The sequence below is a fragment of the Anarrhichthys ocellatus genome, unplaced genomic scaffold (assembly GCF_004355925.1).
Source record: "Anarrhichthys ocellatus isolate YVR2014 unplaced genomic scaffold, GSC_Weel_1.0 scaffold1, whole genome shotgun sequence".
In the NCBI taxonomy this organism is placed as follows: Eukaryota; Metazoa; Chordata; class Actinopteri; order Perciformes; family Anarhichadidae; genus Anarrhichthys; species Anarrhichthys ocellatus.
In genome coordinates this window covers 18128357-18146994 of record NW_022280031.1, presented here as the reverse complement: position 1 = coordinate 18146994, position 18638 = coordinate 18128357, and the positions used below count along the sequence as shown (strand labels likewise).

General features: G+C 43.7%; 1 protein-coding gene across 6 annotated transcripts in view; it reads left to right on the top strand.

Moving 5' to 3' along the window:
* LOC116393707 (glutamate receptor-interacting protein 2-like) overlaps positions 1-18638 on the top strand; it is a 244088-nt gene that overhangs the window by 210371 nt on the left and 15079 nt on the right. For all 6 annotated transcript variants that reach the window (XM_031866471.1, XM_031866385.1, XM_031866298.1 and 3 more), the window contains exons 10-17: positions 3753-3908; positions 4374-4526; positions 4609-4795; positions 9671-9816; positions 11998-12078; positions 14421-14484; positions 14765-14910; positions 15703-15847. In XM_031866471.1, the coding sequence (XP_031722331.1) occupies positions 3753-3908; positions 4374-4526; positions 4609-4795; positions 9671-9816; positions 11998-12078; positions 14421-14484; positions 14765-14910; positions 15703-15847 (1078 nt within the window). The remainder of the gene's footprint in view (positions 1-3752; positions 3909-4373; positions 4527-4608; positions 4796-9670; positions 9817-11997; positions 12079-14420; positions 14485-14764; positions 14911-15702; positions 15848-18638) is intronic.

Genomic DNA, 18638 nt, shown 5'->3' with positions numbered 1-18638 from the left:
ACCCAAAGCTTCATGTGTTAAAGCTGCATTCTCTCTAGTGTCCACCAGGGGGCGACTCCTCTGGTTGTATAGAAGTCTATGAGAAAATGACTCTACTTCTCTCTTGATTTATTACCTCAGTAAACATTGTAAACATGAGTTTATGGTCTCAATCTCTAGTTTCAAGTCTTCTTCAATACAGCATGATGTTCATTTAGTACATTATGGTCCATTTAGAGTCAAACAGACCATAAAGCAGGGGATGCTTTAGGGCGGGGCTTACTGTGATTGACAGGTCACTGCCGCTACCTGGGCCGTATACGCTGTCTCTACGTCACTCCTCCTCATTCCGTTTATCGGTTGCAAAAACATCAACATGGTGACGAGCAATGGATGGGATAGGATTTCAGAATCAGGAAGTTTTAGTGATGAGGCCCCAGAGTTTCATGTCACACATTCAGCAGCAGTCATTTTGGATAAATGAACTAAGCCAGAGTAAAAAACCCAACACAAGTCGCCCCTTATGCACATTTAGCAGATCAGAGAGGAAAAACATCTGCACTCATCCGGGTGCCTTTCTGCCCGACGGCCTCTCTCGCGGAAAAACTTCATTGAGGAATATTTTCGGCCGCGGCAGCAACTTTGTGCTTAATTAGTTGGAGTGTTACTTCACCCAGAGCCAAGTGCCAGCTCCTTTTTTATCTGCGCCAGTGGATTTACAGGGGAACCGCTGATCATCCAAGGTTAATGCATCACTGCTGAGGGGTCTAAGCAGGAACAAGTGTGCCCACACATGCAAACACAATGTAGAACCTGTGACGAAGCTGCCGGGATTGTAGCAAACAAACATGAATTCATTTATTTTCTTTCTAAATGCACACACGCACAGACTTTTCTATTTCTATTTCTTGGTTGTTGAGATAAATCTCTGAGTTTAATGTTGCACTTGACCTAATTAGAGACTCGTGAGAGGTTGACAAAGGCGGGATTTGAAAAAAAGAGAAGAGAAATTCCTGACTGGAATAATCTTGAAACCTTCTGCCTCAGCTCTGCTGTCTGAGGCATTTCATCGGGCGGGAGTTTCATCTCTGGATGGAAACGTCAGGAGGAGAGAGTTGAAAGGATAAGTGAGGGATGAATGAGGAGTGAGTGACAGGGAGTGTAACGGCAGGATGGTATTTAATTAAAGTCATTACACCTCTCTTTGCATGCTGTCAGATGCTCTCTTGTCTTCCTCTCTGTTTCCTCTTCCATCCCTCTTTTCTCATGTCGTCTGCCTTTTATCTCCTCTTGTCTCTCTCTTTTGTTCCGTCCCTCTTTTGTCTCTCCGACTCTTTCATTTCATTCTGTTCATATTATTCCAACAATTAGTTTAATTATAAGAAAGTATCAGACGCTACACCTTAAAGGGTAACTTTGGTATTTTTCAACCTGGACCTATTGTCCCGTGTTTTGGTGTCCAAGTGACTAATGGGGACAAGTTATTTTTAATTGGTCCAGTATTGAGCGAGAACGCCACTAAATGGACTATAACGTAATCACTCAGGGCAACTCCTCACTGTCAACCTAACTCCACTGAAAGCGCTTGTTTCTGCCGCTGAAAGGCTCCGATTGTTCTTCTAAGTGTCTGACAACATTGTGGAAATAAACCGTTTTTCTTTACCTTTCTGTTTGTCATTGTGACTTGAGGACAACGGTAGAAACGTGAGTGAGAGTTGGAGAGAGGAGACACGGGAGTTTGTTGTCGCCCGGTTGCAAAAAAAGCCAAGATAGCGATGGCGAAATCGCCGAACTCGAGGCGTCAAAACGTCAGTCCACAAACCAATGGGCGACATCGAGATGACAACATCCACTTCTCATATACAGTCTGTGTATTCGACGCAGTAGAAGTGAGAAAGGGTTATCCCTCAATACTGAACCAAATTAAAAGATAGTTGTCCTCATTAGTCACTTGACACAAAAACAGGGGAAATCAGTGTCCAGGTTGAAAAATACCAAAGTTACCCGACCACACACACGCACACGCACACACACACACACACATTCATACACACAGACAAGTTGGAAAGGTCACTGTCTCATTTTGCATCTCTTTCATTTGTCTCCACAAAGCAAAATTCATTCTTTCCTTCTTCTAATCATGATTGGGAGCGTGTGTGTGTGTGTGTGTGTGTGTGTGTGTGCGTGTAAAGTGTGTATTTGTACGTGTGTGGGTGTGTGTTAGGAAGTGAGCACAGCTCATTAGGTTACTGATGTTCTTGCAGGAGACCTCACGGCCAGCCTGCCACCGCTTTATTAATAGACGCTCTGATTAAAGGTTTTGCAGTTGTGTGTGTGTGTGTGTGTGTGTGTATGTGTGTGTGTGTGTGTGTGTGTGACTTAGATTGTGTTCCTGCACTATAGATTAGGGTTGTCGAGTATGGACGTAAGTCTAGACTGGGTGTATCTTCTCTCATGTGTGTACGGTGTGTGTGCATCTATCCGTGTCTCCTGCAGTGTGTTTCTGACTTTATTTTCCCGTTCTTGGAGGATTAGACCGGAAAACGTTTCCACATTTCTCAGATCTCACCCTGAGGCTCTCGCCAACGGAGCTGAGTTTAGACGAGGCGACTCGCATGTCGAGGAAACAAAAGCTCTGCTGGATGGAGGTGGTGGTGGGGGGGGCAGCTCAGGATCAACTTCAGAGTTGAGATGAGTGCGTGTGGTGAGGAATTATACATGAAGCCTTGTAGGTTGTCAGAGTTTAGCCTTGATTGAGCGCTGATGATGCCTCTCAGTGGGAGTTTCCCCAGAAGAGGTTCTCCCCGACATCTGAGGAAGTGTTGGTAACAGATGGCCCAGTCCACCGGCATCCTGTCAGGCTTGCATTGTGTAGTCCCTGTGTTTGCAGTCTAATTAACTGACAATAGAATGAGATGATTCCATATGTTTTCTTAATGAATTACAGATTCCCAATTGGTATTTTTGGAGACAAAAAGATTTCCTATTCCTAGCCCCAAGACTCCAGTTATTCCTTTTAAAGCATACCTTATTCCTGCTATGCTATGTTTATGGTCGTCTGTTATTCTTCAAAATTTTGGGGGAATAAATGAGTTGAAATGCAGCCTGACACACCTTCATGTGATCTCACCTCTGCCTTCTGCTACCAAGCAATGGACGGTAACACAAAGTCAATAACAAACAGTAGCTACTTTATTTATTCCTTTTTCTATCAACGGTGATCCACTGAACAATCTGAAGAGGCATTTATGCTTTATTGAACGGTGATGATGGATATCTATGGGTCGGCTAGGTGCAGATAATAAAAACATCACTAGTGCACGCACTCTACCAGGTGAGCTACCGTGGCGGCCAAAAGCTCTGAGGCTAATCAGTACTTGTACTTGTACTGGTACGAGAAATAGTACTAGTACGAGTAATAGTACTAGTTACAGTGATAGTCATGAGTTCAGGTGTGTTTTATTAACAGAGATGGAACAGAACCTTGTCTACCTCAAAGCCGATACAGCTGCCTCAAAGTCCCAAATCATGTAGCTAACGCTAAGCTAGCACAGTTTGTCACAGCTGTATCAGGCCGGTTGCCGTCCCTTTCCTCGCTAGCAGAACCGAGAGATACGATCACGTACGATGGTGGTTGTGCGAGATGTTAGGTCAAAGTTAGACATGTTAACTCAAGTTAAGGGTCAGGGCACTCGTCTAGTAAATTCATGTCAAAAGTAAAAATATCTAAACGCTTCCTTCACAAGTAACAAAATCATGTTTGTGTGTTCCAGTGAAGGTTCAGAAGTCGGACCACCCGCACTCGTGGGACCCCTGTGTGAACTACTGTCACCCGTCAAACGCCACCCTCTGCAACACGAGCGCCACCCTCAACAAGTCGTGGACCGCCTCCAACAACAACACCATCAACAACCTGGACTACTGCAAGAGTAAGAACACACACAAACACACAAACACACGCACACACACACAGACGCAGTGGCAATACAACAGTGTTTCTTTCTGTCTCTCTTTTTCTTCCCGTTTATCCACTTGTTCATTCATTCATTCGGCTGCTTATTACTTTTATTTAACTCTGTTTTACTGTCAGGAAGTTCATATGTTTTCATGTTACATGGTGAAACAGGGGACCTCAGGCAGATGTGGCCTCTCATCTAAACCCACGTACTCACACGAGCCAAACATGGATGAGTAACTGGACGAGCCTACTTGGCGCAGGCCCAGGGGCCAAAAGTGTCAGGGGCCCCTCTGGCCTTCACCTACAAAACTTTATTTAAAAAGACAAGTACCAACATGAAAGAGACTCAAATTGACAACGAAGAGACAAAAAAACGAACAATACTGTTGTTTTACATAATATTGAAATAAAATCTTTTCTCTCTGTATTTTTGCAGCTCTGGTATCTGCCAGTTTCTCTCCCGGCTCTACCACCACATCGGGCCCCAGCAGCCAGAGCTCCAGCACCCTGCCCAGGACTACGGTTCCCATGAGTCCACGTAACTCGCTGCTCAAACGGCGGCAGAGAAAGAAAGAGCACAAAAGCTCCTGTAAGCTCCATATGTCTCACTCTGTCCGTGCTATGATAGCATGTCCCTGAAGGGAAAGGAATAACATCTTTTGTGTGTTTAGTGTCCCTGGCGTCCAGTTCGGTGGGCCCGGGTGGTCAGGTGGTTCATGTAGAGACCAGCGAGGTCGTCCTGACAGGTGACCCCCTCAACGGCTTCGGTGTCCAGCTGCAGGGAGGAATATTCGCCACGGAAACGCTCTCCGCACCCCCGCTCATCCGGTTCATAGAGCCCGACAGCTCTGCAGAGAGGTGAGCGCACACACACACACACACACACCCACCCACCCACCCACACACACACACACACACACATACACACACGCGCACACACACACGTTCACGCGTGAATGAACGGCACATGACGTCTTTATGTTCTTCACCAATGTGTCCGCTCTGTGATTTACTTCCTTTTTGAACCAAGAACATCTAAAAACTTTGTGTTTTAAGTGAGACTTTTATTTTGGAGCCACAACATCAAACGTCACTTCACTTCCTCAATGATGCACACTGCCAGCGTTGCTTGATCAATATCCAACGCACTTAAGCAAACGTGGAGTTATGTGTACATAAGATAGTGTAAATATACATACAGTATATAGCCTGTATAGACTTGGTTATGAACTATATACTACATTACCCATGGATCATTGGCTTTAGTTTAATACTTGACCTACAGTTCTCGTACTAAGGCAATAAAGTAGCCCATGAATATGAGATATGAGTTAATTGAGGAGGTTGGTTTATAGCGTTTTGCTGGTTACACTCGTCTTCTTGATTCTCCACAGTTCATTTTGTTTGTTCGCCCTCTGGTGTTTTGGAGAATAATGCAACAAGCAGCGCATCGAGCGTGCACAAAGGCATCTTTATGCATGCTCGGAGCTGGCGCTATGGTGCTAAGCACGAGTATAAACAAAGCTTGAGTCTTGTAAATAACCCTTGAAGACCCTTTTCTTCTAACAAGGGTTATTCAGAAGCTAATGGTTCTAACTGGAACCTCAGCCCTTCAGGGAGAACCTGTTTGGTACCCTTATTTCTAAGAGTGCCAAAGAGTTCTAATACTTTACTACTTTGTTTTATCAATGAATGTCCTGTTGTGTACTTAAGATACACGTTACTACACTATAGCGACATGTTAGTTCGGCCTAACTGGAAGGATTTACATTTGTATTTGTGTGATGAAGCTGTTGTAGCCAGTGCAGCCAGACTGACCTTGTGTGTGTGTGTGTGTGTGTGTGTGTGTGTGTGTCTGTGCACATGTGCTTACTTTAATGCTGCATTAGCTGCTTTACTTAGCTTTCCTGTGTGCATGTCAGTGTTAGTGCTTGTGTGTGTGTGCTTCTGTGTGTGTGTGTGTGTTAGACTGATGCTGGCGGTGTATTAAGAGCTCTGCTTGGCTCTGTGCGATGTGTGGGTGTATGTACACTTTTAAGCGACATTCACATGCAAGTGTAGGTGGGTTTTTCCAAATATTGGCATGCAAGTGTGTGTCCCAGATCCGTCACAACTTAATTTAAGTCTCTCTGTGTGAATTGTTAATTGTGTGTGTGTGTGTGTGTGTGTGTAGTCTATACTGATTGTTGTCGCAGTCGTATTAGCAGCCTCTCTAAGTGCTGGGTGTGTTTTTGCACCCCGAGGCCACCCTCCCTTCTCCATTAGTGCCCACACTAACAACACTAATTAGTTAACTTCCCCTCGCCCACGCCGGAGGAATCGATAAGTACCTCCCCCCCCGCTTTGTCAGGACGAAACTAAATAAACCCCATCACACCACCCTGAACTACACTTAACAGTCTTTAGAACCATAAGTTGTGTGCACCGGTGCAAGGTTTCAACCTGTAATTATTACCATTAACGCTGAATATTATTTAGTATTTACATTTTAAATATGTACGCTATAGCGGTCCCCAGAAACCACACGCCAGCAGTGAGCCACTTTGCATTCCAATTCTAACTTCCACTCGTTGCTGTGTAAGCTGTGAGGCATCTGTGAGCAAGTTGGAAACAGGTGACAACCTCCGGTTCTGCCGAGTGAAGCCGATGCGGAAGAGTCGTATAACCTGCGTTCTCTCTACCGACCAGCAGGGGGCGACTCCTCTGGTTGTATAGAAGTCTATGAGAAAATGACTCTACTTCTCTCTTGATTTATTACCTCAGTAAACATTGTAAACAATTATGTATTGAAAAAGAAAGGAAAGAAGTGAGGAGAACAAAAATGGAAAAAGAGAGGGTACAGCGAGACAATGCCGATAGTCTTGGCAAGCAATTTAATACTCAATAGATCATAATGAAGATGTGTGACTGTGTATTATTAATACAGGTCACCCACTCATGGCTAAATGGAGGATATGTCAACTGTGTAGATGTGTGTGTGTGTGTGTGTGTGTGTGTGTGTGGCATCACGGCGAGGCAGTTAAAGCGAGGCGAGTCACTTCATCTTCATTTCCTCCTGTCAGAAGTCTCCTCTGGGCCACAAAGGGAGAACTACTGTGATCATTTTAGCAGCATTTAATAACGTGGCTCTTACTTTAGTCCAGTGCACAGATTGTAAACCACAGTCGTGACTTTTGACCCTCGAGTCACACAAAGACAAAAGTACAAAGTAAAAACCGTGGTCCACTTTTCCCTCATTAATTCATTTAATCACTGAAGGTTTAACCTTCCTCCTCTGATCGTAAACGGTGGTGATCTGACACACAGACAGTGAGATTTCCATCCGTCGAGGCTTTTTTTCAGGTCATTGGAGAAACGAGGTCAAAGTTGAAATAGTTTGAACTATCAGAGCGATGGCGAGGGATAAAATCAAAGGTTCCCCTGCCTACGGTGTGAACCTTTCTGTTGGAACTCAGTAGCTCATGTCAATGGCAAAGTGCTACTTGCATGTACAGTATAAGTGAGCCAAACTTCACTTCATTACAGAAAGTCTTATGGGAACACTTTGGAAAAAAAACATCTACCAAACCAAAAAATGTAAATTGAATCATCAAAAAATCATTACAAAATATTACCAGGAAACAAGCATTAGAATAGAATAGTAACATTGTCGTTAGCGACCTAAAACCATATAGAATGTGTCCTGCGTTAATCAAAAGAACACACTTTAATGTATGAGATTTGTGCATTCATTATTTGTTGTCATATTCATAACCCCTTTTAGGAACTATTGATTGTGGTTTAGGTACGCTGTTGGTCCGGCTCCTTTTGAGAGCATTCCAAATCGTGTTATGATGTTTGTAAGTATTTTGTTTCATCAAATTGTAGATGCAGTGAGCAGATATAGTTGATGTATTGGTCTGCTGCAGAGTTTTTAACAGAATTGATTATCAGCCGGGAGGGTGTAGCATATGCCAAGAAAGACCCAATTCATATAAGGAACAGATTCATAGGGTGGACACGCATCATATTTGCGCTTATGTGAACGGCCTTGGTGGAGGTCTTCTAGTTGTGCATTGGTTTTTGGTTGACGTCTGTTGGCAATTCTAAAGGTTGGCAACTTCTAGTTATGAGCAGGCGGCATCCTCCGGTCCTGCCAAGCGATGCCTTTGCAGAAATGTCTTAAAACTTGCATTCTCTCTACTGACCACCAGGGGGCGACTCCTCTGGTTGTATAGAAGTCTATGAGAAAATGACTCTACTTCTCTCTTGATTTATTACCTCAGTAAACATTGTAAACATGAGTTTATGGTCTCAATCTCTAGTTTCAAGTCTTCTTCAATACAGCATGATGTTCATTTAGTATATTATGGTCCATTTAGAGTCAAACAGACCATAAAGCAGGGGATGCTTTAGGGCGGGGCTTACTGTGATTGACAGGTCATTGCAGTTACCAGAGACGTATACGCCGTCTCTACGTCACTCCTCCACATTCCAAATATGGTCACTTCTGTTCATTGTTTGTGAAAAAACAACATGGCGACGGCCGTAATCCAAGATGGCGACGGCGAAATCGGAAAAACTTGAGGCTTCATAACAGCAGTCAAACAAACCAATGGGTGACGTCACGGTGACTACGTCCACTTCTCATATGCATTCTATGGTTGTGAGCATCTTTAAATACCAAACAAGTCAAGTGTTGTGTTTATTGGAGTTCTTAACATGCTAAGCTAACTGTCTGGCTTTAAAAAGAAGGAGGAGTATTTGCTACCTAAGGGTGAGGGTCTGTTCTTGGACAGTGAACAGTTCTTTGTGTGTGGTGTGTCTATGCTTACACAGGCCGGTTAGCAGAAGACGGATCGTGGATTTGTTCCCATTAGTGCCTTGTTTAACTGGAACGACTTGAAATGCAGTTAAAGCTCTAAACGGGGCTTTACCACCAAAATTGCTCAAATTCACAGGCCGATACCTCAAAGAGGTGGAAGGACTCCTTCATCATATACCTCCATTTTGCCATGGAGAGGTATTTCCAAAATGAATGACTTCAACAGTCAGCGCTAATGTGCTTCACTCTCATTTCAGAGCTGATTTATGTAGCGAGGAGCCAGCTCTGGGGGTGTCTGAATGGTGGATGTTTTGGTAACAGAAATCTTTAATATCCGAACAGCAGCATTTTGAATTTACAGTAGCTAAAAATAATGGGGTATGTGACACAGCAGGGGGGTCTGAAGCTCCTTCAGGCGTCATCTGTTGATGTCAAATGAATTAAAGGGGAAAAAAAACAAAACGTTCCAGGTACGAGCCTACTGACGATTAGTACTCCTACGTGTTTCGGTTTACTTCCCCCTTTGGGAGCATTTTAACCCTGGAGGTAATTATATCTAAATAGGCACAGAAAATAGCAACACAAACATGTTTTATTTCCGTGTGTTTTTGTAAACCTTCCTCTCTCTTTGCTTTGAGGAACCTTTATGGGCCATTCAGACTGAAACCCAGAGGATTCCTGATTGAACCCCTTTATTAATAGCTTCATAGACACTGACAGTACCACCTTTGACAAGCCTTTGCCTTTCCCAAGGTCTATTAGAACTTGTAAGGGATACCATCCCCACTTCATAAAGCCTGCTTTGTTTTAAGAAAAGCAAAATAAATTGGATAAATCTAAATTTGAGTCTCCAAACATAACATTAATGTAATGATGTACAGATGGTAAATGTCCAATGTTTCCAATCTATCTGACATCTCCTGTTGCAGGTGTGGCCTGCTGCAGGTCGGAGACCGCCTCCTGTCAATCAACGGGATCCCCACAGAAGACGGAACACTGGAGGAGGCCAATCAGCTGCTCCGGGATGCGGCGCTGACCAATAAGGTCTCGCTGGAGATAGAATTCGACGTGGCAGGTTTGTGAAGTCAACAGGAAGTTCACCATATTCACAAGTCCTTTCCAAACTTGAAGTCATGAAGGCCCTTTGTGTTTCCTGTTCTTAATGGTTGTTGATGCATCAGCCGATAGGAAATACACTCAGACCAAAGCTGCTGCCCTAGCAGCAGGATGGCAATGAAAGGTCTATAATTAGCGTGCTTACTTCTCTGCATTGGTACAGCTCGGCTCTACCGGAGCTCATGTCAGCTACAGGATGTTGTAAATTGCGTCATCCGTGAGGGTTGAAACCCTTTTCGTGGAGCATAATTGAGTGTTTAACGTATATCATTTATTTGCAAGTATTTAGCGGTCAGAATGTGGTGATAGATGTGAACCGGTCAAACTCAGCTGCCAAGAGCTCTTTGTGTCAGAATGATTACAGCTCTTCAGTGCAGGGCATGGCCACGTGTACGTGCATTTAACCCCCCGTGGAACAGCCACACGAACGCCCTACCAGTCAACAGCAGTGTTTTAGTGTCCTGCATTCTAATCGCTACGGTGAAGAAAAGTCCTCCGGTTGCATTTTCAAATAATACATTAAGTTTTTATTTGAAGTGAACCTGCTGATTGTTAACATTGTGTATATATATATATATACACATATATATATATATATATGTTTATGTATATATGTATATATATGTATATATGTATATATATATATATATATATATAATGGGTGGGAGACCTGTAGGATGAGCAGTGTGCTGCGTGTCATTTCTTATATTTCTTGTTGTTTAATTAAAGTTACATCAAAGTAGCTCTGAGGAGAAAAGTTGAATCTTTACTTTCAGTGTTACTCACCTCAGCTCACCGTGTGTATCCTCGGGCTCCTCTTAACACATTTGCAAACCTGTTACTTTTAAACTATTCTAAAATCCTACGTTGTTTATATCCCCATTTACTTGCTAGTAGTCTTCTTCTCCTTCCCCGTTCTTTCTGTGGTTTCGCAGTGAATCTTGGCGTCTAGATCAGTGAATAGACGTGATTGGCGGCGCTGCGTGTTCACGTGCGTCCTCGTGCACTTTGCATGAGACGAACAAAGCGTCTCTGTAGCGCTGCTGGAGTTTAAAACTCCCCGAAGGACCTTTAGTGTGAGAGAGGGCGACTCAAACGGGAGGAAACCTAAAGTGATGTCATCCAATTAGAGCAGGGGATTTTAGAAATGGCCTTATATGGACATGACTCTACATAATAACACGGCTACACAATATGCATCCGTCCTTCAAACTAAACTACGTTTACGTGAAGAGAACGCTCATTCATGGAACTCTCTTGTGATGAATTATTTTAGTTTAATGTGGTTTTATCCTTTCAATTGAACTTCATCATAAACTGTCAAAGTAACTTTAGGCCTGTTTACTAAAACAGTAACCATTACCTGAAGTAAGAAAAACAACTTCTATAAAATCAATTAAACTTCATGGTTTTTTCCTACTTCATATATTTATTTGGGTGCAAACTGTTCAAATCTACGTTATAATCACACTGTGAGACACTTGGAGTTCATTTGACTTGATTGGAGCTCTGCGGTTATAAATCCTGTTTTCGGTATTGCCTTTCATAATGTTGCATCACTTAATGAGCCGGAAGTAATTATGAAATTAGCATTTATTCTATAAACAGATAAAAAATGAGAATAATTTCTTACCCGGCCATCAACCCCAAACACTGATGCAGTCAACTCCCAAGCGGAACTATCGCTCTACTTAAAATAAGTACGACAGCTCTGAATGGGATGAACTTACCGTGAGGCACAACACTGTTCAAGTAAATAAGTTTAACACGCAAGGAAATCTGACCGACGGACCGCTAATGACCTCAATATTCCTGTTTGCAGCGTCGGTGAGTGATGAGAGCTTCTTGGAGAGTTTACAGCATCCTGAAGTGTGGCGCTCGTTACAAAGCCGCCATGTTTACGCCTGAGTGGAGAGTTGTTTTACGGGTGGAATTAGTATCGTGACTCTCGCAGGCTTGTGAGGACTTAAAGTCGCTGTTCGCCCCGGAGAAGAGCAGTTCAGAGGGAGATAAGAGCAGAGAGCTGAATGCCTCGTAATTACAAATGTTAAGCGGGATGAAAAGACTTATTAGTGTTTGTTGCTTTCCTTCTTTTTTAAATAATAATAATGGCTTTTCTGCTTGTGTTTTTGTATCACAGAGTCAGTGGTGCCTAGTAGTGGTACATTCCACGTCAAACTGCCGAAGAAAAGAGGAGTGGAGCTGGGGCTCACCATCAGTGGTAAGAACACACACACACACACACACACACACACACACACCAAACACTTCTCATATGAACTATTATGTGTTTGAATTGCTGGTAGACCACCCTGTGCTTCTTCAAACACACACACACACACACACACACTCACACAAAACAAATGACATAGTATCATCATAATTAACTATCACTAATATCACCTTCTACCACATTCACCGGCATCAAAACAGGAAGTCAGCGGGTAAAGTGGTAAAGCCCGCCTCTTGCTTGATTTGATTGGCCGCCTCGGTCAAGCGTGACATTGACGAGCGGTGCGACTTCGCACCTTACGCTGAAAAGTTGAAAATTTTGTAACTTTTGTGCGCGTCTAAAAGAAACTGTCTGGAAAACGTACCGTAGGAAAACAATGGTTTTGTGACTACAGAGTGACGAACGAGTCACACGAGCAGCCATGGTCACGTGACGATGTGCACAGGACAGGCAGAGCGGTCTTCTGGATGAAAGTCCCGCGTTAGTTTAACCCTCCCGGTCTGTGCGGACTGATCTCGCTCTTTATGACTCGTCAGTTGCTCTGAGCGTCTAATGAGGACGAGGGTGTGTTTACGTTGGAGTTAGTTTCAATCCCGGTGCGTCGCACACACTGAAGAGTGACCCGTGTGTTGGTTCCTAAACCTCCCAGGAGGCTGGAGGCTGCAGGAGAATAATGTAACGTTCAGGTGTTCACAGCATTATTGTATTTGGGTATCCACATGCTTTTGGCCTCACAGATTTAATAACCATGCATTTACAATTTAGTAAAACGTTATTTGGTGCAGTTACCAAACTATCATGTTCACACTTTTGGCGTAAATTCCAGTGTATTTTAAACATAGTGGATCCATTCTGCACTGTTGTTGCTGTTGTGATGACCGATACACTTCAGTGTAAAGCTTTAGCGCTGCTGTTGCTGGTAATATAATAACTTGTTAGTCTGGAATGTGTGTATACTTCAGCATGCCGATGTATACTGTATTATTTTAAGTAGCAGCTCAGTGGCAGGTCGAGTGCTCAACCCGCCATGTTAATGTAAATGTTTGGACAGAGCTTTCTGTGGCATATCGCAATCTACTTTAGATAAGATGCACTTATCCTCACCATTCTGCAAAGATAAAATAGTACATTTCACGTGACATTGGCCCAGTTTACACCAAATATAGATCCTTACTGTGATCTCTGTAGAACAACGCCAGACACTGGCTCACACAGGTTTTGGTGCAAACAAGTAAAAAGATACTTGTGGGGATGAGATTCTGTTACGATGTATCAAACTGCTTTTATATGACCGAAAGAAACCAGATAATTTCTACTTCATGATGCTACAGTATGAATAACAGGCTGTACTGTGGCCGACTCTGAGACAGAACGGTGCAATGGTGCCACCTTCTGAATGCAAGTGTTCACTGCTGAACGTGAGGAGACTCACGGAGCAACAACACGAGGCCGTCTGACAACTGGACTGGTCAACATGATACGAGCATGAGAGAGATTTAATGTGACAAAGTATCATTCCGATGCCGTCAGAACGTTTCCAGCATTCCTCAGTCAAGATTAAATCTACCCGACGACTAAACGGAGGCTTTGCAGAGTGTGAGGAGTTCTTTAAAATGTCTTAATGTCTTATGTGCTACAGCTCAGGAACGGTGGGGAGTCCACTGCCAATTACTTTTGAAGCTGTTCTCACGACTACGTCTGTCAGACCTTTTATCTTGTCGGCTGTAGAATCACCACAACTTACAGTTATTGAGGCGAGCACGCGTTACCGCGCTGCAGAACTGAAAGGTTGCAACCTTTGAATCACACAATTCTTTCTCAGCTGTTGTAAAAACAATAGTCTTCCTCTGGATGATGGCCAAGCTCTCCTCACGTTTTCAGGGAGTAGGAGATTGTAGTCTCTCTCTCTCTCTCTCTCTTTCTCTCTCTCTCTCACCAGGTTCTTTAGTTCTGCTGATGTTCAGTTCCAGATTGTTATTTTGCTGCAGCAGCCGACCAGAGAGGAGACCTGGTTCCTGTGAGCCGGACAGAAGACTTAATCATGTCTCGTTGTCTGAGAAAGAGTTTTTGATTTGTGAAGAGTACAACTATACATTCTATGGAAAAACACAAATGTAGATGAAATAGATTTAACCTTTCTTCCTTTATCTCAAGACAAATACAAAATGTATTCAATGATATCATTTTGTGTTGATGACGTAGTGTTACTGTGTTGTCATTATCATTATCATTAATAGTATTGACACTATTTTAACATTTGGAATGCATGCTACATATACTTGTTAGTTTGTTGTTTCTGATGCTTAGTGTGACGTCGTTTTCTTCCACAGCCAGTAAGAAGCAAGGAGAGCCCCTCATCATCTCTGACATCAAGAAGGGCAGCATGGCCCACAGGTATCCCACAGCCTCTTCTAGTCTGCTGCATCTCTCTTCTAATGTATTTTAATGCTCAACTCAAAGTTGGCCCATCCACTGTCCAAAATACCCAGTATGCAGTAGTAGGAAGATCAAGGGTGTCATTGTGTGTGTCTCTCTCTCTCTCTCTCTCTCTCTCTCTCTCTATCTCTATCTCTCTCTCTCTCTCTCTCTCTCTCTATCTCTATCTCTATCTCTCTCTCTCTCTATCTCTATCTCTTTCTATCTCTATCTCTCTCTATCTCGTTCTCTCCTTCAGAACAGGAACTCTAGAGCCCGGCGACAAGCTGCTGGCCATCGACAACATCAGGCTGGAGAACTGCTCCAAAGACGACGCGGAGCAGATCCTGCAGCAGTGCGAGGAGCTGGTCAAGCTAAAGATACGCAAAGATGAAGACAACTCGGGTACGAATGTAGCGAATGGTTGAGTGCAGTCGAACCGTAATGTGAGGGAAGGATCGCTGCACAACTCAAACTCATTTCTCAGCATCAGTTTTAAGGAGACGCAATGACAGTTTCTAACCACCAGGTGCTGCTGTTGTTCACAACTCCTGGACTCCTGATGCAGCTTTGATTTGGTCAAACACTCAAAGATGACCTTTTATTGATGCCAGTGGGGAAACAGAAACTATTGGAAATAATTAAATCCAATACAAGTTTCCAAATAACATAGCGTTAAAAAAGCAATAAAGGAAACACATGGGATAGAGTAAGAACTTGTAAGAAAATGACCTGTGTTACCCATTTAACAGCCGCCATCTTGGATCTGTTTAATCAACACATTGGAGGTGAAGAAGAGATCCCGTTCCCCTAGATTATGACTCGGATGATATGATCACATGCACACAGACAGACAGCGTCGTATTAATGTGTCAGATTATGTGTTCATGCTACATGATGACGAGGCAGTCTCTTGCTTAGTTACCATGGAAACTGTGTCTTCCTCACCATTGTTGTCTTGAGAAGAGTTTTGACCTACTTCTGGAGAGAAGCATTGTGCATCTCACATGAACGGATAACGTGATGCAGTACCACCAGGTGAACGGAAGAGGTTTTAGTGTGTGTGTGTGTGTGTGTGTGTGTGTGTGTGTGCGTGTGCGTGCGTGCGTTGAGCAACATGCATACGTGTACTCGTTGGAGTTGAAACAATTGAATAACACGGGCGCGTCTGCCTGTGTGTGTCCTTGTGTGCATCAGATGAGCAGGAGACGTCGGGCAGCATCATCTACACAGTGGAGCTGAAGCGGTATGGAGGCCCTCTGGGTATCACCATCTCAGGCACCGAGGAGCCCTTTGACCCCATCACTATATCCGGCCTGACCAAGAGAGGCCTGGCTGAGAGGTACGTGCTCTCCCACGCACACGCACTCATTTTCTGTCTTTTTCTGGGGAGTCTAGTTTGAAGCATTACAGAAAGGCACTGCAGCTGGAGATTTGTCTCCTTTTTGCACACGTTTTAACATGTTGCTTCAGCAAACAAACGTAGCACAAAACACAACTAATGTCGTCTTCACAAGACGAGTGAAGTGTCGCTCAAGCGCTCGTAGTCATGCCGTTAAATAGCACCGGGAACTGTCGGATGTAACGGAAGAGAAAGAAACAGAAACACGTGGTTGGTTCGTGTTTCACCGCGTCATTGGAGCGCTTAAAAATAATTCAGACCGGCTCAACTTTGATTTGCAGCGCGTCTTAGATCCTGTCATTGCAAATGATTTGTAGTCTGTTGCTGTGTTGCTCATAGTGCGAATACAGAATAAGACAACTAGTGTCAAGTGATGCTAAAGCTTACATAACTATTCACTCTGGAGAAAACTAAACTAAAATACATTCGGGGCTCAGCTCAAACCTACAGGGAGGTTGGGGGGCATCTTTACCACAGCTGTATGGACTTTTTCCTTTGATAAAGAATACCTAAACATCTGTACATCATTTGGAAACAACATGATAGTGAACAAGGAAACAGAAAGTCATCCTGTAGAGCCTGCATCCTATTTTGTCTCTAGTTGTCTTCATCATTGTGAAACCACAACAGGACAAATGTTGAGGATGACTCATTTTCACTTCTGCTTCCTAGAGCGAGGCACACACTGTCTGATATTATCTTTAAGTTAGGCTACATAGCATAGATAGGTTGGCAACTTTGAATCCACTTCATCCACATTGTGAGCTATTGCTCAGATGAAAAGAAGTCCGTATTGATGATCACTGTAATATGTACCTTTTTATAATTGCACCTCGTCGGCATTCAAGACATCAAACGTGCAAGTTTCACTCCAAAAACACACTTTGTGCACCTTCAGGAGAGGCAATGAACCAGCGCGAGATCTCATTTCCTGACTTACACAATGTGAAACATCTCACCTGCAGCTTACACAAGACGTCCTGAGGGTGGACACGACGTCCTCTCTGCTGGCAGCAATAAGGAACACTTGGTTCTCGTGTAAAATTAAACCTTGTTCTAATATGTAGATTTGAAATGGTACTAAAAAAGTTGAGTATGTATGAAACACTCTCGGCATCTTTTTTTGGGACGGTGGAAATGTGTGCTGGCGGTGGTCCCACCTTCCCACAGTATCATGTTTCACAGCCTCGTTAACTGCTGGATGGATCTGTTCACATGGAGCACATACTTTCCTCTGTCTCCGGGGCTTTTCAGGCAGACTGTGGAGCCAGAGATATTTTTTTGTAATCCGTTTCAGACAACCGATCTATTTTAACAAGTCTGCTCTGCTCAGGATTGCATTACGGTGTTAATGGAATACTTTACCCACAGAAGGACCATTTGCGTATCCATTAGTCACCCGTAACACTAAAGAAGACTTTATTCACACACCTCCATGATCAACTAAGAAATCTGCCAAAAACCTTACTTTTTAAATCGTGTGTTGCCTGCGATCCTTTCATGTGGAAACGTTTTAAGTTATTTACCGTAGAGGCATGTGAGAAAAACAAGGTTTTCTTCAAGTATTCAAGGTAACACAGTCTGAGTACTGGTCGTTCCATTGGCGGTTATCTGTTAGCCAAACACAACGTCCAAAACAACAGAAGGGAGCAAACTGTTTCCACTGTGTTTCCGGCCGCAGAGCGGTGTCTGTGGGTTGGTCGATGCACATCAGCTCCATCATCACTGAAGAGTAGCGAGTGAGGAGTCAGCAGGCGGTCAACGGCCGTATAAAACAGCCAGTAAAAGTTATTTTGAGAAAGTGTTAGTCACCGCAACCACAAGAGGTCCTTGAGCATGCAGCCATGACTGGGCTCCAAAAAATGTTATTCAGTTTGCGGAACTAGCTGTGGACAAACACAGAGGGGCACAATCAATCACACACACACACACACGTTTGTGTGGAAAGGAGTAATCGTCATCTTGTGTGCTCAAGATCCTTCATCCAGATGAAGAGGACCAACTTACAGTATGTTGTCCCCCGAGCAGTGGGGCAAAACCCTTATGAGGTGAAATAATAGAAGACGCCATGGGCAATAAATAGAGGGATTCCCCACCAGCAGCTGAGTGTGCAGCAGGTGCCATGTGACACGGCGGGATGACCGATGAAACACGATGCGCTGGAGAGACGGCTGGCGTCCACAGTAACGAGGCTGAGCAGAATACGACACAATGGTTTTCCTGAGTCACAAGCATCCGCTGGTGAACTCAGCTTCCAGTCTGCCACACAGCGCTTATTTCACAATAAAATGTCGGCTTTTATAACCGGCTCACGTGTTATTCCACCGAAGTACCCAGGGAGGCGGGTCACTGCTTGCACCGCCACACTTCCATACAAACTCTGTGACCTCCATTCCGTGGAGTTTGGCATGCAGTTGCTCTATTTCCTGTTCTAAACTGTTGTCGATGAAAGCACTTTGCCTCCGACCTGTTGGCTGAAAGAGCTCTATAAATAAACGTGGAGAAAGTGCAACGTCTCAGCATCTGTGTGGCTCATGAGTGTTCACACCAACTCCGCTTTTTTTTTTGTTACACACTTTTCTGACTTTAATCTCTTACGCATGTCCATGTGATGTACGGGTCCTTGAGCGGGTATGAGATGAGATATCAAGATGAATAACCCCTCTATCAATGAAGCAAGATAAAGGACTGCTTTACATGTTACACTAGCTTTAATGCAGCGGCCAGTGAT